The sequence below is a fragment of the Mixophyes fleayi genome, chromosome 5 (genome assembly GCF_038048845.1).
Source record: "Mixophyes fleayi isolate aMixFle1 chromosome 5, aMixFle1.hap1, whole genome shotgun sequence".
In the NCBI taxonomy this organism is placed as follows: domain Eukaryota; kingdom Metazoa; phylum Chordata; class Amphibia; order Anura; family Limnodynastidae; genus Mixophyes; species Mixophyes fleayi.
The window spans coordinates 176,181,972-176,204,384 of record NC_134406.1 but is presented as its reverse complement, the minus strand read 5'-3'; the positions used below and the strand labels follow the sequence as shown (position 1 = coordinate 176,204,384).

Genomic DNA, 22,413 nt, shown 5'->3' with positions numbered 1-22,413 from the left:
AGAGAAGATTGTAGACCATGGTTTTGCACTTTCCTGCTGTTTTAACATCACAATTACTAAGAGCACTTAAGAGTTAATTTTTGCTTCTCAGACATGCCACATTCAATATTTCAGGGATTCTCGTGATCCTCTATTATTTTAGATATATTTCTTTTGTACTATCAAATTCCATGATTGTCATATTACTTAGCCAGCTTGAATCCAACTTTCATGTTGCTACCATTATCAAATATTATCTTTGAAAGAATTAACAGCTGGAGATGATTGAATGATTGATTGACTGATTGTCCATCGTATTCACATAATTTGAAAATCTGAAAAAAGAATAGTGTAATTCTTTCCTAATAATAGTAATAATCATAGCATAATTCCCAGCACTCAGCTGTACTAATTACTTTGGAAATTAACTTGGGTTAATGAACAGAATTTTTTCTCACGAAATTATTATTAACTGACCTATATTGTGATACTGGTCACATTACCTTGATGTGTCTCTTCAGATCATATTTAAGGATTTACCATTTTGAGCTTCTAAACAAATCATTGGACCTCATAAAAGTACACCTGCACACGTGGATGGATGTGTCCGAAACCTACATACACCATTCATCACCATCACCTTGTAAGCTTGCACATGGCTTATGGGCGTATATAGATGCGCCTTTTAAATGGATACCTAAATATACATGTAACCCAAAACAGGACATATCTGAACGTTGCATGGTAAACTTGTAGGCCCTTATTGTACTGCACTTGTGCATGAATTTCCTGACTCGCCTCTCAAAGCGCCGCTGGTTGTATGTGCAAGTCACACTCCAGGCACAAGCTATGCCCAATGTGCATAGTGACACAATGTATGACATGTTTAGTTATCCTCCTCATATGATAAATGTCATCGTGTGTGTGTGAAAATAAAGATTGTTTTCTTGGTAACATAGCAGTAATGGTGGATAGCGTGCTTGGTGACAATAAAGGAGCTATATAACAAACACATAAGTTTCTTCACCTGTGTGGGACGTGAGTTGTACAGCATTGCCAATTTCCAGGGAACATAAAGTTATGTTTATCAAAGTTTTACTACATGATTTAGATAGAACTCTTCAGCTTCCTTTATTTCAAAAGTAAATTATTAACTAAATTCTTTGTGAATGTTGCAGAGATATCAAGTCCTTTTTCTGTAGTGGACATTGAACTGGATTAATGTACCATACAATTATGCTTCGTGAATACCTTTGGTCATTGAATAATATCTTTTCATCCAATATCAACAACTATAATTCTCCCATAGTAAATGAGGTTTATTCCACTCTGTCTTCTTAGTGTGGCCCCGACTCTTTATATGGATCCTCTAGAATAGGACAAGCTGAAAGAAAAGTATTTGCACTCTCTTTTCCCCCTGTCGTACAGGGGGCCATCTATTCATTTACATTATATCCAATTCAAGTCACATCCCTCCTATTGATGGGGTAACTAAGGGAGAAGACTCCTAACAGGGTCATGGCCAGCTGGGCTTATATTCTTCCTTGGTCCCATGGTGGAGAACTTGGTAACACCCATAGGTAAAGCATGCAAATAATGTAACACTGAACCTTGTGGCCAGCAAACAGTTTGTGTTTATGATGTTATTTGTAGTTCTTGTGCCAGCACTATTGTATCTTCCCTTCTATCGTTGCATCATATGATGTACAAAGATGACAATCTTACTAAATCTTTATAAAAATAATCACTTTCTTTTAACTTTTAAGAGGCGTTAGATTTATAACCATCATAACCAAATTCATTCAAAATAAATAAGCGAAAGCGTAAAATAATTAGTAATTTTTGCTCTTACTGTTCCAAATTGTTCCCGTGAACCTGAATGTGTCACACACAATGCTATGTAAACATTTTCTTTGCAGAACCTTAATAGTTACTCTTTTTTTTCATAATGTCACATTGGCATCACTTTGCTAGTCATTGTATTAATTTAATAATTAAATGGACTGATACACTCGTTGATCCTTGCCATACCCATATTGCTTCTGTCTGCATCACCTACCTTATTCACAGTTTAGCTGTGATCCCTCGCTACCAACTTATCTGACTGGATAGAGAATGTATGTATGTATGTACAGTTTGTGTGTGTGTGTGTGTGTGTGTATATATATATATATATATATATATATATATATATATATATATATATATATATATATATATATATATATATATATATATATATAATGGCTGCTAGTGCTAGGGAAAGACTTGCCTTTAAAAGCTGTGTGCAGGTAAGCCTTAAGCCCAGATAAAATAGCATAGCATTTGATCATGTTAGGACTGACCAGAATGGGAAAAGTTTGGCGTAAATTGGTCAGCTTAACATATATTGCAATATGTGGAACGAACATTCCCTGTTTTTACTATAGAACAGTACTTGGTACAGCATTAATTATGTGTTTGGAGAGTGCAGAGTATCCCTGTTTATATATATATATATATATATATATATATATATATATATATATATATATATATATATATATATATATATATATATATATATATATATTTATATCTCACCATTGATTAGAAGCCAAAATGGATTACTCAGTCTGCTTTTAGATCTTGCCCTTACTTGGATAAGTTACTGAAACATAATTCGCCAGTCTGAACTATTATGACATTCCTGAGGATCATGTTCTTCCTTGAAGTGACAGATTTATTAAATATGGTGCCCCCATTATTAAGGGTGATATAGTGCGCAGCTATTAATGTTTTAAAATTATTTTCAGGGAAACATTGCTGGGCAGGTGCATTTTAGCATGTCGTACATGGTACAGTCCAAGTATACTTTGATAAGCTTTTCACTGAAATGGCTATAATGTCCTTTTGTTGTATTTTAAATACTGTTCCATAATAAATATTAATTTTATAAAGCCCATAAAATACATAGTGAGAATTGCATTTTAGACAAAAGGTAAGAAAATTCACAAATTCACACATCCAGGGGCAAACTCTTAAAACCTCTGATTGTCCCCAAAAATTAGGGACAGTTGAAAACTATGATAGTGTTGTATTAAAGTAGAAAAGACCAAGTAAAAGTTGAAATAGTTCTATTGTAAAGAAACCTCTTCTATTTATTGCTGGGCTTGGGCAGCCTGTCGATTTCCAAGCTGTACTAGAATTCTGTACTAGAATGCTCTAACAGACAGTAGTTAGCAAGGCATGGTGGGATTTGTAGTTCCACAACAACACTCTCCTATCCTGCATGTGAAATAGTGGGAAATTCAAAGAGAGTTGTCTATTAAGCTATACGTATACCAGTAGGATAGTTAAGTTACACAATCTGCTGTACAAGTAGGATATCGTTATAAGGAAGAATAAGCCTTATACATTTGTATATTAAAAAATGCTGAACAGACCAGTTTACTATATATAATTGTAATCGGTTTTTAAGTTGAAGTGTCCTTGGTTCCACCAGTGTCACTTATGCAAATTCAGAATACAAGAACAAACAGTTGACTATCAAGTGAACCTGCTTGCAGCAGTGTTGGCAAACAGCAACTATAGGTTTGTGGGAATAGTCACAGTGAGAGCATTCTATGCTGATTTGAACTTTGTTTCTGTATTGTGTAGCAAGTGGTCACAAGTTCAGTGATAAGAAGCCAATGACATGGGAATTTTACAGCAGTTTAGTGTTTTGGTTAATTTTACCAGTTTAACATAAATCTGTAAATAAAAATATCTGCTTTGAAGTTTACTGGAGAACTAAGCCATTCATCTCTTATTAGAAGTACCAGTAAGGTAAAACAATGAATCATTTGGAAGGTATATTGGATTGGAATCTTAAAGATCTATAAGTAATGTTAAAATAAAAAGGAGTCCAGTGGTCACACTTTTGTAGATCATTTATAGTCTGTAGGTCTCCAGTAGTTGTTGAACTACAACTCTCAGCATGCTCTGTCAGTTAAACAAACTGAACATGTTCACACATAACTAGTGAATTCATGACACAATGAAGGACATGCACTATCTCTAAGCTAATGTTTAGGTTGGCAATCATTCTCATTGTAATCAAAATATACTTGTTTTGTTTTCAGAACCTCATGGCAAGAGCTTTATATGATAATGTTCCAGAATGTGCAGAAGAATTATCATTTCGAAAAGGTGATATCTTAACAGTTATTGAGCAGAACACTGGGGGTCTAGAAGGATGGTGGCTCTGCTCATTGCACGGACGACAAGGCATTGCACCAGGAAACAGACTGAAGCTTCTCATTGGTCCTGTGTCGGATACTTCCAAACAAGACATTCCCAAGCAAGAAGCATCACCTCAATCCTGTTACCAGCATCAGATCTACCAAGTGCCACAGAGTTCTTTGCAGGATGCTGTCTACCAGGTGCCACCATCTCACCACAGTCCGGCTATCTTTACGGCCTACCGGGGTCACGATTTAGAAGACGTAAATCAAGGTCCGAAATTTTTGGAAACAATGGAGGGTTCTCCAGGCAACAAAGTAAGTAACTTAAACCCTTTGTTTGTGTTCATGAAGGATGAAAAAGTGCAATTTGACACTATTTCAAAAGGATTAATGCCCAATTTCAGTAGAAAATGTTTTCTTGGCTTTAATTTGCTATAAAACCAGAATAATTTAAATGACTGATTTGGATTGGGACTGTTAAGTGATGTATAAATAATCTCATGTGTCAATTGCAAATGAAAAAAATTGGCATAAAAAATAAAGTTAAACATATTACACTCTTTATATTGGAGATTGAACTATAAAGAGCAAATTTAGATTTGTCAGCAGGGCCTGATTAAGGGTCACAGCCGCCCTAGGCTACTACACTGGTTGGCGCTCCCCACCGATGTGTGTGTAAATGTAAATAAATATATATAGATAGAGATATAGAGAGAGAGAGAGATATGTAAACAAAATTGTAAAACAGTAATTAATACATAAAACACACTTCTTCATTATGCACTTCCTGTCTTACCTGATCTTGCAGAGTAGACTACCTGATGTTCTCCTCTGCTTGTTCTTGGAGCGCTGTCCGTTGACTGGCTTCTGGAAACTTGGGAGTCCTGTATTTAAAATGTGCAAAATTTGTATTATAAGACAAAATTTTAGAAAGTCTGATTGGTTCAAACACAACATTCCATTCTGACCATATAAAACAACCCCCTAGTACAGACATAGACGATAAAATATATGAAAATTATTTATAATCATATAGTAGCATCTACCAGCCCTGTCTATCTAGTATTTAGTATTCTAGTGACTGCTGAAACCACAGTGAGCATCTACATCACCGCCACACAATACAGAGATCCTGCCCCCCACAAGCTATTTCATCACCTTCCCCACCAGCCAATTCATCCTCCCTGTCATTTTTATTAACCCGCACCAGACAGTTTGTGACCCCCCCCCTATCCAATTAATTAACCCCCCCCCCCTCTAGCCAGTTCATTACCTCCCCATTTTCACTTCATTAATCCCCCCCTAGCCATTTCATTAATCCCCCATATCCAATTCATAAGCCCCCCTTCTTAGTCAGTTCATTAATCCCCCCTTGTCCAATTCATAAGCCCCCCCCCCCATCTAGCCAGTTCATTAATCCCCCCCAGTCATCTCTCCCCCTCCACATCCGATGTGTCACCCCCCCCCCCCCCCCCCACACTGATATTTAACAAACTGCACTTGCCCTGTTGTCTTCTGTTCCTCCTCTCTCCAGACGCCGGCGCTCTTGTCTTCTTCATATGCAGCTAACTGCATCCAACACAGTTAGCTGCACTGTCACTGCAGGCGCGCTCTGTGGGATGAATGTGGTCACGTGAGATGTTAGATCTCACGTGACCACACTAAGCAATACACCACAGCCACACTGACAGGGCAGCTAACAGCATTGGATGTGCTGTTAACTGCGTGATTGGGTACAGGGACAGGGGCGGCCCCATTAGAGGAGGCAGAAGCCGATCGCTGGCATTTGAAGAAAAAAAACCCCAAAAAACAGCTTGTTAGTGTGCCGCACTGTGGCCCCCAGGACTCAGCGCCCCAAGCTGCAGCCTGATAAGCCTAGTGGTTGATCAGGCCCTGTTTGTCAGCCTTAGGAAGGTTTTACATCTAGTTAATCAGTTTAGTGTTTATATAAAACTTTTATATCGGTGTATAATTTATAGAATGTTGCACCGATAATTTTCATTAATAATGGTTGCTATTATTATTGGAGGGAAATATTGAAGTAATTGCACGTATATGGGCATTAAGTCAAATATATATTTTCTTATCTAGATTGCATGCTGTGTAATAAGTTACATACTAAGAGCTCTATGTAAGAAAGCCAGTGTTCATATGTCACTGATACGTAGATGGTTCAATTTATAATAGATAGAAGATATAGGGGAAAAAAAATCACAAAAGTGCAATTTTGTCCGATTGTGATGTTGTTTTGGTATTTAAACAGCAAAAACAAAATTACATTAAAATCTTATTTAGTGTAAGAAAGTTGGCTATACGATTTAAGCAGTGGATGCACTAATCTCATAGAAAAACAAAAGGGTTTCTAAAGGAAGGAAAAAATTGGATGAAACTGAAAGCTTAACATTAATTTATGAGCTAATCCGCCTCAAACTCGGTCTGCAGGAAAATTCCAGTTTCTGTGGTATTCTGGGGATAAAGTACAAGAACTAATTAGTGTAGTATATGGAGCCTTCCCAAGAGAGAAGTTGGTTTTTTTTGGTTTTTTTTTTAAATAAAAAAATCTTTGATGCATATTAGAAAAAAATCTTTCCTTGAGAATATAAATTACAAAAAGCAACTGAGATAGTTTCACTGCATTTTTAAACATCAGACTTTACAGACTTATTGTCAATGTGTTTTTACAATTCATGACTGCCGAGCAGACACAGACAGGACAGCGGAGGAAATGCTTGGCTGCTATTGCAGTTTAGCCTTTGAACGCCAGCTTATATTGGCAGAGAGGTCAGACATTTTCCTTTCTAGACCTAATGCTGCTGCTCACAGACCTTTGTAATATTTCTTGTGGGACTTGTACTCCAGCCTACATTTTTGTAAGTCGCTCTAATGCATATTTGGAAAACCAAGATTCATATGTGGAATTTCTGTTTCATAACACTTGGATAAGCACCTCCCACTTTTGATTAAAGCCAGGTGCAGGATTATTACTAAACCAGTATACATTACCCGTAGAAAGAGCTTTAGAGCCGGTGCCTTTGTTTACTGGCCCATTCAACTAAGGACAACTTGTTTTTTTCATGTGCATTTCTTTTGTAACAATGTCAAACGGAATCAGGGTAACAAACAATAGGGCAACTTCATGTTGAATCAGGGATAGAATACAGCACCTTACAATCATCGAAGCTCATGCGGAAATTGCGGGGGTAACAGATGCTTCCATTTAATTATCTATCCACACAGCATTCCTTCAGTCTTTCTAATGATTACTTCTATTTTTGTGGATTTAGTTCACTAGGCAAGTAAAGTGACATGGTTTTGCATTGTTAAAATACATTTAATTTTTTTTTTTTGGCAATGAACTTGCAATTTATTAAAAGTTTGGTGACACTTCTTTAAAGATTTATTTAGAGCATCTTGGAAATAAATTAGAGTAATTCACGGCATTATCTGAAACTGAGCAATTACATGGTGTTAATTCCCATTGGATCTCTACATATCTTAGGGTGGATTAGGCTCTGCATTACAGAGACCTTGAAACTTATTTTGTGATCTTGTTAAGTTCAGAGAAAGTCAAACATATTATACTTGTCCATCTGTTACATTGGAATGCAATAAAGTACTGATGAAAACCGCCAACAAGCCACATTGTGATCTTGGACAAATCCTGTACAGCCTAGCGCATTACGACTTAAAAATCTCAGTTCACAGATCACAATCCGTCTTCACTGGGTTTATTTAACTTTCACTGCTCACAGTAGAGGCAGCCATATTTTAGGGTAAGCTAGAACCAATGACATCAATAAAACATGAGTCATTTTGTGTTCATACATTTTGTTCCTCATTCTCCAGCGGTGTCACTAACTCTTCGAGAATAGATAGGCTTAATAATTGGCTGCCTCCGTGGTCTGTAGGTACCCTGTAAGCTCTATTGTGCTTATTATCTTTTTCCTTCTCTTATTTTGAAATGTTCTATAAACAGATATGCCAAATCCCATAAACAGAGGCGTAATCGCGGACATAGAAATAGACTTTTCTTACAGAGTGTGATGATAACTTGTGTAATAAGCACTATGCTAGGTGCCTTCACACATAAAGAAAAGTTATAATTTTCCTGGAGGTGGTAACCCTTCATCATCACCATCATCACCATTTATTTATATAGCGCCACTGATCCCGCAGCGCTGTACAGAGAACTCATTCACATCAGTCCCTGCCCCATTAGAGCTTAAAATTCCCTAACATACACACACAGACAGAGAGAGAGAGAGACTAGGGTCAATTTTGATAGCAGCCAATTAACCTACCAGTATGGTTTTTGGAGTGTGGGAGGAAACCGGAGCACCCGGAGGAAACCCACACAAACACAGAGAGAACATACAAACTCCACACAGATAAAGCCATGGTAGGGAATTGAATTCATGACCCCTGTACTGTGAGACAGAAGTGCTAACCACTACGCCACCGTGCTGCCCTAATCAAAAATGACTGGTAATCTTTACAGAAAACGGCAGAGAAATACTGTGGTAAACAACCAAATTACAGTGAAATTCCATAGAAATCTGGGCATTTACCATGGTACTTTTAAGGGAGGATTAGCTCAACACATGGGATAATATACTTAATTTGTGTTATTTACTATGGCTAATGGAGATTGAAAATATCAATTTCTGGTGCTCTTTAAGAGAAATTAATTTCCATAATAATAGTAAGTGCTCAAGAAACCATTTGACATGTTTTGCTAGGGTGTGAGCATCTATTATATTTTGTATAATTAATGTGAAAGCAACTTCAAAGTGAGACAATATCCAACCTGCAAATCAGAACCCAATCATAGCATTAGAACGTTTACCACACAGATGATGGCAGAACCATTTGTCTACTACAATAGAAATGGAAATGAGACATTAAAAAGTGAACTGTAATATACATCTAAAAATAAATGTACAGAGGCTGGTTGTCTCATGGTAGAGGAGATCTGACGTCTGCAGTCTGTGGGTCTTTACCTCAAATGGGGTCTCAGAATTTGTTTCTGGTGATCCCTAATTGCCAAATATGCAGTACACATCATTAATAACCACCACTTCTGGAGTCCCAAAACAATGGCACACCTTGGGTAAATGTATTAACCAACCCATTTTACAATGCGCCGATATTTGGTGAGTTTGACAGCTAATTTTAAAGCGACAATGTTTTTAAAGGCAAAGCTTTGCCTTTAAACACATTGCTGTTTTAAAATTAGCTGTAAAACTTGCCGATTATCGGCGACTTGAAAAATGCGCTGGTTAATACATATACTCCCTGAAGTCCCAGCTAAAGAACTGCTAAGCACTACTGGTAAATACTGAAACTAATATCAAAATATAATATTACACAGTAGTGATTTCATTGAAATGATTTCAGTAGTTGTTATCTAAATAACACTGTGTTCTTATTACCGCCATTTTACAATAGTCCAAAGGTCTGAGTGATAACGACAATGACTTTGCTGTTCTGTGTTATCTTCTTCACGTAGAGCCTTAGCGGAAGTCCATTGTTGTGATGTAATTGTGTACCAAATGTTACCGTGCAGTCATTTGTTTCCTTTCTGAATTGCTCATACTGTAATTGCTTCAAATCCCAAAGTAAAGCTTCTCATAGGAATAATATAATAATATTGTGTGATAATATATAAAAAAAATACAATATTGATATTGTTATTTTACTTTAGCTTATAGTGTGTAGAAAATTTTATGCGATTTGTTTTGTTTTTCTGTCATTTACAATGACCTGGTGACATACTATATATCATTCACACCAGTCCCTGCCCCATTGGAGCTTACAGTCTAAAGTGTATACCGTATATACTCGTGTATAAGCCGAGTTTTTCAGCACATTTTTTTTATGCTGAAAAAGCCCCCCCTCGGCTTATACTCGAGTCAATTAGTTTTCCCAGTTTTCTGTGGTCCTCGGCTTATATTCGGGTCGGCTTATACTCGAGTATGTACATAGTATATATATATATATATATAGATCATACTTGCCAACTTCTTACTCTTTCCCTCCGGGATCTCCCAGAGGAAAAGAGTAAACTGTGAGGATGGAGGGGGCAAGATGTGCCGCAGTGACACGAAAACAGCATTTTTCCGTGGGAGCAGGGTCAAAAAGTTGCAATTCACAGTGACCACGTCATGGAGGTTCCAATCTGCCCACTTCACTAGGAAGCGTAGCATGCGGGAGAATGGACTGCTCTCTCGGGAGACCTACCCGCACATTTCGGGAGAGTGGACAAGTATCATATAGACAACAATACATATATTTACAATTATCTTTTCATGGTGTTCTTGTATAGTGAGGTATATTGGGGAAAAATTTGACCTAACTATGCAGAAAATGCACTGCAACTAATGGCAACCAATCATGTTTATTTTCTAAACTGTGCTAGAAGAATTCTACAGAGAGGCTGAAAAGCAAATGTTGTGTTTTGTAGTTACGCGACCCTTACTGTAAACTATTTAAAGCATTGTAGCCTGTTGTGAAGCAAGTAGCTGATATGACAACCTAAAATATCAAAGAGAAGAAGCAATGCTGAAAAGTGGAATAGGCCTAAGCATTCCCTGAAATGATGTGATAGAGCCTCCAGATTTCAGAACTATTTCCCAACAATGATTTTTGGATTTTTTATATATTCCTTTTATAAAGACATAAGGGAAACATAATTTGGGTTAATGAAATAAATAAATACAGGAGCTGACCACATTTTGCTTGCTTCATTGCCTCCACCCCAGAGGGTGGTTTTATTCATAAGCTTGTTGCTATGTAAGTAAACAGATTAAATCATTACTACAGCCAGAGGCTTGTTGCTTTTTTTAGCCTCTGAGTTTGAGGGAACAGTGTTGGTTAACATGATTCACATTTTTGGCCACACAAGAATAATATCCAGCCCTAGAGAAAATACAGCTAGGGGTATGCAGAATACAGAAGTAAACACCATATGTCCATGACCATTTGGGTTTAAAGAAAATTCTACTAGTTTAGCCACAGCAATGTAAACATCTTTGTGGTTCAGTGTAATAACATGAAACAATATACCCAGCAATAGGCCTATTGAGACGGCTATATTTATCTCTAAATGTGCCCGTCAATATGGTTAATTCTCTTCACCAACTATACAGTTTCTTAGCTAGTGGTGATAAAATAGCTGTCCTCTTAAATTTTTTAAGCTGCCTATTGGAAATTGGTGGATGTCTGTTAATTCCACTAGTATGCCAGGAAAATAACAAAAAAGTCTGTCCACATTATTGGAAACGTCTGTGGTGTGTGAAATGGTTCAAGTGTTCGCTTGAGACCTCTATATATTTGCTCACACCTGCTGTGACCTCTTATTTTGGATGTTCAGTGGCAGAAACTTTTGTGCTTTTACACTTTTTATATATTTTATATATGTATTAAATAGACAATGTAGGAGTTGTTGGGGTTCTTGTGGACAATAGAAAATGCCTTTTAGTACCTGTTCTGGAGTATTATGTTTTAGACTATTCAGTAATTTTGCTTTAAGTGCTGTGCTGCAAGGGTTAAAATGATAGCATGCCTTAAATAGATGGGTCCTGGGTCCTGCTCTGTCTTGAGTGTTTGCACAGTAAGAACACCTGCTGTTTGCCCAAGCCCACGTGCTCCCTTTGTCTGTTACCTGGGGCAGCCCTGGCTGTTGAAGAGCAGCTTGTAAAGCGTTTGTTACTCTTGAAAAACTTTTGCATACATTGTTTGTTGTAGTTCAAGATTTATGGATTTAAGCGTCATGCAGCTCTTTGTGTGGCCTTAAATCCTGTATAGGTAAGAATGGGACTCCAACAGGCTTGACTGTTAGTCCAGTCCAGTCCAGCTTTATCTGTCCTAATCTAACACTTTTTCTGGATGCAGCACATCGAGGGGACAAAAATTGGTAAAAATGAAAAAGGTGTTGCTGCCCATAGCAAACTATCAGATTATAAGAGGCATATTTCTATTACAGTTTATAAAATAAATACCAGTATCTGGTTGCTACGGGCAACATCACCTTTACGCTCTTCCTGAGTTTTCATATGTCACCCATTGCGGTCATATAAATAGAGGTGTTGTGTTTAAGTACATCCAGTGTGACGCATGACACAACGTGATTTCCACAGACATGAGAATGTTTACTTACTACATGTGCCAAACTGCTTATCTCATCCAGAAGATACAATAGTGTCCACTATGACTTTATGCCTATGAAATCAGATTGCTGTAATAGAAGTGTCAGAATTAAAGATGCATTACTACCTAGGACTCCCTTTTTCCTAAAGTAGTCCTCAGGGAAACAGAGGAGCCCTGTGAACACCATCTGCACAGAGTGCCCCTCAGAGGTCGGGCTATGGGGAGGGGCCACCTTTCCAAAGTAGCAATGCAGCTTTAAATATAATTTAGTAAGTAATAAAAAAGTTTGTATGTTCTCCCCATGTTTGCGTGGGTTTCCTCCCACACTCCAAAAACATACTGGTAGGTTAATTGGCTGCTATCAAAAATTGACTCTAGTCTCTCTCGGTCTGTGTGTGTCTATGTTAGGGGATTTAGATTGTAAGCTCTAATGGGGCAGGGACTGATGTGAGTCAGTTCTCTGTACAGCGCTGCGGAATTAGTGGCGCTATATAAATAGCTGATGGTGATAAAACTAGCTAGATCGTATTCTGGGATATTGGTGTCTGCTTTAAACATTGCAGCTAATATGTGAGTAAAACAAAAGCCTCTTACAGTAACTAAGACAATTGATAAAGGCTTTTGCCATGCCAGTGACAGAAAAGACAGTGGCTAGCATTGATGACATTACTAGCTGGATCACCTGCCTCTGTCTGTAAGGAGTGACAGCAGTGTCAGGGCTAGAGGTCAGACCTCTTTCGCTCTGATCTCAGTCCGGTTTACACGCTGTCACCTTGCCTTTCAGATGTCTGGAGCATGTCCAGTAGCGGAAAGAAATGATTTGTTTCACTATTATTTTCCCATACAAAATACCTCATTGTTCTCCCCCTGCTTTTTCCCTGAGAAAATCGCCCTCTTAATGGAAGCACCAGGAACTGAAATGTGAGCAACAGGAAGTAAAGTAACCTCACTGTAAATTGTACAGAGGAAATTACACAGTACAGCGCATTTCTTCAGTGTGGGCAGTTACTGTAATAGGTTGTTTTGATCTGAGTCTCTGTATTCTTTTACTGCTTATGACCTTGTGCTTTTTTTTTCATGCCTTTCACTATGAATGCATTGTACAAGGCCTGCTTTACATGGAGAGCTCGAAAGAATTCGTAGGAGGACAATTACTAATACATTGGTGTAATAATGCTGCACACAGTGCTTCAACTTTTTTACATTTTAAAGTCAAAGTGGAACCCGAGTGTAGAATGAACTTGGAGGAAAGTATAGCTAGTTAGTTAGTTAAAGAAAAAAAAAATTCTAACTGCCTGACTAAAGATATATAATATATAAACAATACAAGAAAATATAAATGTCAAAATATTTGTGAAATAATTAAAGTAACCATGCACTTTCTGATAGTTTGGCAGCTGTTTAGTGAAGTTACAGGTATAGAAATTGATCTTCTCAAATACATTTTAAACATAGGGATGCCCTTTTTTAGGGGATCAGTAAACCAGTGACAAGGAATGCAGTTAACATACAACTTAACTCTTAGTCACTATGAGGAGCACTGCAACACAGAGTATTGAGGCGGTTTATGCCTGACTGCGCTGCTGAAGACAGAGACAACTGTATTGTTGATAGGGTAGGGCTTAGGCATGATGCTTTACATTAATTACTATACCCATACTGTACCTGTACTAGAAGACATAATTATGGATTATATTGTACTTAACACATACTTGCCAACTCTCCCGGAATGTCCGGGAGACTCCCGCATTTTGCGAGAGTCTCCCGGACGAGTGTGGCAATCTCCCTGATAGGAAGTGGGCAGAATGCGGTTTAAACGCCGCGATTCACCCGGAATCGCGGCGTTTAGCCTCGCCCCCACTGTAAAATGACGCTATTTCGGCGCCCCGCCCCCTGCACGCCCACGTCCCAGCCAGCATCTCCCGGTAAAAGAAATACAAATGTTGGCAAGTATGACTTAACAAGAGATTTCACGTTTGCTTAAAGTACTACCTCAGTGGTTCTAGTTGCTACTATTTGTCTCAAGCTGTGATTAAAAACACAGATACATATTATCTGTCACATTTGGTCTATCTTGTACTATGCTTGACTGAAACCAAATCAGGCCATGCAAGCTAGTAGGTAATTTAACCTCTGCTTACAGAGGAATAATGCAGGCCTGCAAACGATTGAACGTTTGAATGTTTGGGTTATAGCCATAGTTATCAGCATGTTCTCCAGCTGTTTCTTTAATGGCACAAACAAGTGAGGAATTATACAATTGGAATTCACTGTTGTGTTCCACCAAAGAACTGCAGGAATTTAGTAGAAATCTAAATAAATGAAATGGCCTGAAGTTCATTAACATGTAAGTCAGGAAGTACATTCCGAGAGAGTCAGCCTGTGCGGCTGAGGATGGAAATTTTTTCATTTGCTGGAATGTCCCTGGATTTTCTTTGCTGGATGAGGAGTTTACAATAAAAATATTCTCCATTCCTGAGAAATATTTGTAATCCTACATGTCTATAATTACTGTGCTGCATTTTCATGGTTTATTGAAGAAACGCACTGTCTGTCATATTTCTTGTCTTTGTGAAGGTGCTTTTGTTGTGGAGCTGAGTTGTTTGGGGACACTATGGAAGAAATGTGGTGTTTTGTGCATTCATTCCTTGCCTGCTTTTCTAGTGTTGCTGTTTTATATTGCAGTCTTAACACATTGGATGCAGCTCTTTTTATGGGCTCAATCAAAATGAATCAAGATGCATCCCTAGGACCTAGTGACATTGTTGCAGCACAGAGGATCACTGCTAAAGTGAATTCCTGCAATTTCCCCAAAAACTAAAATATAAGTAGACAACCACCCCCCACCCACACACACCCCCTGAGGGAAGAAGCTAAAATAAGTCTTTTACTCACGACCGGGTTATACGTCTGCTGCCCAATCACTGGCAATGAAAGTGTGGTTTCCTTGTGTTAACACGGAGCTGAACTGCTTTATTTTTTAACCTTTTAATCAAAAATTCATGGACTTTCTGTTACTTATTTAAACCACATGGTGATATCAGCAATGTTATTAACCTTTAGTTGTAGATGTCACATAAGATTACGCTTCAGTAACCAGTGTGACTTGAAGTAGTCATTTTTTTTTAAACTAAAGGTGCTCTAGGCTCTATTGACAATAGCAAATTTTAATGAGGTGACTTTGTACAGTAGCCTGGAATCCAGGTCTGTAATAGGTCCTAATCCATACATTTTGCGATTCAGTGGCATTAGCATGACCTTGAAAAGAAATAAAGCGACCTTGTGATAAGGGGCTTGCTGTATGTTAAACCTTAAAAGGTTTCATTATGTGTGCTTCACTGGGTAATCGGGTACAAAGAATTATATGGATTGGGGGACCCAAGGCTTTAGTACCATCCTGTGATGATGAAAGCCTTAATATGCAACTGTCTATCTATAAGAACATTCTTCTTTAGAGACATACATTTCAAGAAAACCCTGTTGTGCTTGGTCTGTATGTTCCTTACGTTCCCCTGTTTTTGTGTGTGAACAGCTCATATACAGTGTACAGAATAAAGCATACTCTCTCAATACTTTTGTTTAATTAGTCTCCTTTATCGTAGACATACGATAAAGGAGGCAAAAAGGATATAAAAGGGATAATATTGAAAATGTTTTAAGGTTGAACACCACCTCTAGAGAATTGTTGTTGCCTTTGGGCATAACAACAGATAAGTTCAGATCTGGGCTTTGGACACAATTGTGTCTACATTGCAATGAGAAGAAACAAATCTGCCTGGACAATAGAATTCTCTGAAGCTTGAGATTCCTTTTTAATATCTTGTTTTATCATTTCACCTAAAATATCTGTTATTTTGTTTTCTTATGTTTTGTAGGTCATAACCCCAATTAGGATGGGACAAGGATACAGTTATGAATCTTCTCCCAAGTGGCAGACCAATGTCTATGATATCCCTCCCACTCGACCTCAAGGGGTAAGTCAACAATGAATCACTAATAGCTGCTTATGGCCACTTTAGGTAACCGGGCACAATGGATGCAATAGGTGGCTTGTAGAATGTGTCAATGTTGAAAGTTACTCATAGAATCAGTAAATAGTACTGTAATACTTTGCCTTCTAGCACGATACTGAAATAGTGACAGTGGTGGTACTACCATTAAGCGAACCAAGGCTGTGGCCTAGGGTGCCAGTGGTTAAGGGGCATCTAAAACAGTGAATGAGTGTATACTGTCACTAATTCAGTGTTTTTAATGCCCCATGGTGCCCACCCATGTGGAGAACTGGCCTTTGACATGAAAGATATGCTCCCCGATGTCAGTTATACGCTGGGAGTGTAATTCTTGTTACAGCCAAGCGCTACATACCTAGTACTAGGAGGAGAGGACACCACTCCTGCCTCCTAAGTCGAGCAGTGGTGATGGGGGTCAATGTGAAAGGGCTAGCGCCGCTTCTGGCAAGGGGATGGCACTGCCTAGGGCACTTCCAGGGCTTGCGCTGGCCAGTTTTAATCAAATTTAAAGGAGCTCTGTTCAGTATACTCATGTTAAATCATACTGGCTCCAGAGGAAGTAAATATACAACAACTGACCAACCTGATATTTTGTGGAATCTTACATACTGTGTAACATTACTTATTATAAAATAAAATATATTCTATCTAATTTTTCATTACAGGTATATGATGTCCCACCAACTGCCAAAAATAACATGTATTTAAGTCCATCCAGAGAACAAGGAATTTATGATGTTCCTCCTTCACAAGGGGTAATTATCAGTGACTGTTATAAATGTTTTGTTTTCTAAAATATTACTGGGTCTTTGGGTTAAAATCCAAACTGAATGCTATATATGTGGAGTTTGTATGTATTCTCCATATGGGTTTCCTATCACAGTCCAAAAAAAAAGGGCTGGTTAAGTGCCTTTAAACTGGCCCTAGTGGGTGTATGTTTGCCATTTTTTAGCTATAAACTGTACTTGGACAGGGACTCGCATGAAGGAATATATATTCTCTGACCAATGCTGCGCTATACGTTGGCATTATATAACAAGCAATATTAATAATATTATACCTAGTTTAAGTCGGGACAATTTGCATCAGCAAGACATCCATATTTAATTGACATTAGTTTTGCCAATATAAAACAACAACTTCAGTAAATGACATAGATATTTTACACTTGTATTTTCAGATCTACAACATCTTACCATCACCTAAGGATAAAGCCTATGACTTTCCATTGTCAGCAAAACAGAAGCCCGAGGCAACATATGACACGCTGCCCCCAAGTTCTAAAACATGTCAAGACCAGTGCAGGAAAATGAATGGAGTTAACCAATTTCATTCTGAGATTACTTCCAGAAAACCCAGCTTGTATGATTTTCCTCGTAACCAGCAGAGTCATCATCCACCGTCAGATGACTATGACTTTCCTCGTGGAGTTCACATCTCTGGGGAGACTGAAGGCTTTGTATCGGAGGACCAGGAAGGAATCTATGATTTCCCACCACAGGTACAACAGGACTGTAAAGGAATGCAGGATGTAACTGAAGGTGTAAATAGGTTGTCCTTTTCTAGCACTGGAAGTACTAGAAGCAACATGTCTACATCTTCCACAACTTCCAAGGAATCCTCTGTGGCATCCTCACCCTCTCAGGACAAAAAACTCCTGATGGACCCCGACTCTGCCATAGAATTATTGTTCAGACTTCAGCAAATGGTGGAAATATCGGTTTCTAAGTTATTGACTTTTGTCAGTGCCGAATGGCGCTCATATGTTTACATGGAGAGACATATTAACGAAATACATTCTGCTGTAGACAAAGTACAACAATCTCTGTTTGAGTTTCTCCAGTTTTCTAAAGGGGCTACAACCAATGCCTCTTGTGTGCCGGAGCCTGGTCTTTATAATAAAATGAAAAGGGAGTTACAGAGACTGGATGATTCTCACCAGATCTTGGCCCAGACCAGTCAGGAACTCAGCAACTGCCACTGGTCACTCAATGTACTTGCTTACAATAAAGCAGCCAGCAAGTGTGACAGTCTTGAAAGGTTTGTCATGGTAGCTAGGACAATCGTAGATGATGCTAAACAGCTAACCACCACTATCAGTGTTAATGCAGAACATTTATTTAAGAAAGTTACTGCTAATTTACATAATAAAAGACCTTCAGATACTATCAACAGTGCTCAGATTATACAACAAGATAATATTCAACCACCGCCACAAATAGCCAAAGACCATAGCCCTAATTACAAGAGTCGGGATGGTTCAATGAGAAGTTGGATGGATGACTATGATTATGTCCACTTGCAGGTAACAATATAATACATCCTGTCAAAAAAGAAAGTGGAATGTCTTGTGGATTGAAAGAATTTATTTAGGCCACATAACATTTTGCAGTTGCCTCACAAGTGGACCTTGTTGTAAGGTATTAAGTGGCCCAGGGGGCCACTTAATACCTTACAACAGACCACATTGGCACACAGCAGTAATATGAAGTGTTCACATACAGAAACAGGTTGAGCTAGATTTGCTTAGCTAAACACATTAACCATAGGTATTTAAGCTAACCATACATTTACAGACTAACCTAGTTCATAGACGGTGTGAATGCATTGTATTAATGGTATTAATTAATACTTATTATTTCTTGAATATGTACAGTTCTTAAAGCTGCAGCACTACCTACAAAACATTTTTCTTAAAGTGGCTCCTCTTGCCCTAGCCCTGAATGCAGCCATTTCTGCAGGTTCTGTAATAAAGAACTGGTACATTTATTTTGTTAAGCATATTTAGATAGCTGCTGATGGTCTATCCCCCCCCCCCTAACCCCTGTTTTTTGTTTGGGGCTGTGAGAGGAATAGAGTAGCCCTGGGAAGAAAATGCCAGGAAAATGTTTCCTAGGTGGTAATGTAGCTTTATGGGAACTGCTGCAAATAAAGTTCATTTTTATGTGCAACAAAAGTTACAGTGCTTAAAGGCTTATCATCTGGAGGTTTCCTGTGTATGCTTATATTTAAAGAAACAATTATTCCTGCAATAATAATTGTCCTCCAGAAAAGATACCCGCCTTTCAAGGCTGTGAGTCCTGGAGCATTATGGGCCTTGAGACACAAGCGGGAGTAAGTTGGGGACACCTGCAGTTTTGGTAGTGGAGGCAGGGATGTTTCTTTGCAGAAACAAATGTTGTTTTTTTTTGGGGGGGGGGGGGCATATTCAATTAGCCACGTTACTCGCAAAAGTAAAGCGGCGTTAAAAGTATTACCGTAATAACGGTAATATTGCGCAAGCCACCTTACTTTTGACAGTGACGCAGCCAATTGAATATGCACCTTTGAGTGGAGTTTTATAACTCCGAATGATATATTCCTAGAATTCAAACAACAGATATACCTAGATTAGCTCAGATAGTCGAAGCAGGATTCTAGAGCTGTATTACTGGATTTAGCACCAAAATACAAGCAATATCTGGCTGAACCGAGTAAACTGTTTTCTGCTTAATAAAATTGACAGCCAAATGATATGTAACATAGCAAAAATAAGCCTTCTTTTTTTTTTGTTTTTCATTAAAAATTGCTGTGAGTCTAACTCTCCCCAAGTAAACCTGACAGTTTGCTTCCTTCAAGTGTTACAATGTTTAAAGTATTTCTACACAAGCTGGGTAAGGAGTTAGATGCTACTGTCATGTTTAGGCAGTTTCTGAAGATTTGTTTTGCAGTTTCTAAATTATAAGAATGACTTCACTATCATTTGTAATATGATTTGGTCTTTCCACTACATAATCGCTGAAATGTTTAAATCTGTCAACTTTTGTTTCAGGGGAAAGAGGAATTTGAACGTCACCAAAGAGAACTTTTAGAAAAGGAAAACATTATCAAGCACGGAAAACCACAACTGGAACAGCATCAGGTAAATACTTTTTTTTTTTCATTTTACTTCTATCTATTTTTAGAGATGACAAAGTAAGATCGTGATTGTTCATTATCTGTATTGCAGCTGAGTCAGTTCCAGCAGCTGGAGCAAGAGATTACCGCACCAATGGAAAATGATATCTCAAAGTGGAAATCGCCTCACAGTGTTCCTGCTGAAAACAGTACCCTGACTCCCCAAGATAAGCAGTTGCTCTCTTTCTACTCGGACCAGTGTGAGACACTCTTTATCTCCCTTTTAAACTCCATTGATGCTTTCTTCAGCTGCATGAGCACAGCCCAGCCTCCCAGGATTTTTGTCGCTCACAGCAAATTTGTCATTTTAAGTGCCCACAAACTAGTGTTCATCGGAGACACTCTGTCAAGACAAGTTTCTACAAAGGAAATCTGCCACAGACTGATGAATTCCAGCAACCAGTTGTGTGAACTGCTTAAAAGCATTGTAATGGCCACCAAAATGGCCGCTCTGAACTACCCAAGCTCTGCATCACTGCAGGAAATGGTGGATAGAGTGACAGAACTGTCTAATCATGCGCAGCTTTTTAAACTTTCTTTGGCTCAAATGGCCTCCTTATGAAACACACAGAAGACAGTATAGTTGTGTATATATTTTTATATATATATATATTGTCAATGATTAGGAATTCAGAGTGTATATGTAAATATAACATTATATTTTTGTAGAATTTTTATCGTTTTAACAAAAAGAACAAATCTGTTTATTGGCTAGACTATGTTGTTTAGACCAGGAATCCTGCTTATTGATATACAATGACATGCTACATGCTAATATCCCTAATAAGCACCTTATGACATATATAAAGACAGTGAAATACTTTACAAACCTTTACTGTAGTTTATCTCTACGAATGTATTGTATTTTCTAAGATCTATGCAGAGAATCTGCAGACGTGACCACACATATGAAATTGAATTTATTGGGCCAATGTGTAAATGTTGTTGTTTGTCCTTCCACAATAGTACAGGTATCGTCACCTGAAAGAGCTCCCAATTTTTTTAAAGTAATATTAACATGTATGAAATTACATTGGAAAAAAGCTTTTTGTGGGAGAAAGTCATATTTGTAAAATATCAAATTACTGTTTGAGATAACTGGTTAAACATGTTTTATGTAACATCTATAATGCAAAACATGATTTTTCTGAAAAACTTCACAAAAGTAGTATTGGTTTTTTTTCTTATTACATTTTCAGTGCATATATTTTGTATATGCTTTATTATCAGTTTATAGGTTTCAGGTGTCTCATTGTCATGGCCATATTCTTTGAATCCGTCAGCCCAAAGTCCTTTTCCACATATTCTTTACTGACTTCCACTGATGGTCTCCCTTTTTCTATGGTTACTGACCCCTATATTAGTTTTTTTTCACATATATAAGCCAAAAATGAAATCCCTGCTTAATTCAATTTTGTGACATCTTTTTACACATTTAAATGAAGCATAGCATAATATTTATCTCTCTTACAACATTTTGATGGTGCTGGCATCATATTGTAAAACCATCTCAAGGTACTCATGTATAAAGTTTCCAAACTATGTAAATATCATTGTTATTTTTATTAATATACTTTATTTATACAATACCAACATATTTTGCCACTCTGAGCAGTCCGAGAGAACATGCCATGATTTACAATACATTAGCATACAATGAAACGAAACAGAGGGTTATATTTGCTAGAGATATTTATTACCAGTTATTTGTATGGTGCCATCATATTACACAATGCTGTTCAGAGAATATTTAATCATTCACATCAGTCCGTGTCCCATCTGAATTCTCTTTCACACAAACACATACTCAGTAGGGACCAGTTTTGTTAGCAGCCAATTAACCTGTGTGTTTTTGGACTCTGGGAAGAAACCAGAGGAAATTCTCACAAACACAGGGAGAACATACACAGAGATATAATAGGATTATAATGCTTCTTTCTCATGAACAATAATTAGCCTTGTTTGTATGCTAAAACAAAATGACAATGGTAATGGTGTAGAAAATAAGGTAGAGTCTCCATTTTTCATCTTGCTTAGGATTCAGGGCATTCTGCAGTTAGCACACAAGAACTCCCATTCAGAGTTATGATGTCACATCCGCAACCAGTCTAGTTAGTTATGCATTCATCTACACA

General features: G+C 37.8%; 1 protein-coding gene across 1 annotated transcript in view; it reads left to right on the top strand.

Moving 5' to 3' along the window:
* The window catches only part of NEDD9 (neural precursor cell expressed, developmentally down-regulated 9), a 29,552-nt gene extending 8,098 nt beyond the window's left edge, over positions 1 to 21,454 (top strand). The window contains exons 2-7 of the mRNA XM_075213073.1: positions 4,083 to 4,499; positions 16,208 to 16,306; positions 17,008 to 17,097; positions 17,523 to 18,647; positions 20,154 to 20,243; positions 20,331 to 21,454. Of these exons, the coding sequence (XP_075069174.1) occupies positions 4,083 to 4,499; positions 16,208 to 16,306; positions 17,008 to 17,097; positions 17,523 to 18,647; positions 20,154 to 20,243; positions 20,331 to 20,840 (2,331 nt within the window). The 3' untranslated portion in view covers positions 20,841 to 21,454. The remainder of the gene's footprint in view (positions 1 to 4,082; positions 4,500 to 16,207; positions 16,307 to 17,007; positions 17,098 to 17,522; positions 18,648 to 20,153; positions 20,244 to 20,330) is intronic.
* The last annotated feature ends 959 nt before the right edge of the window (positions 21,455 to 22,413 follow it).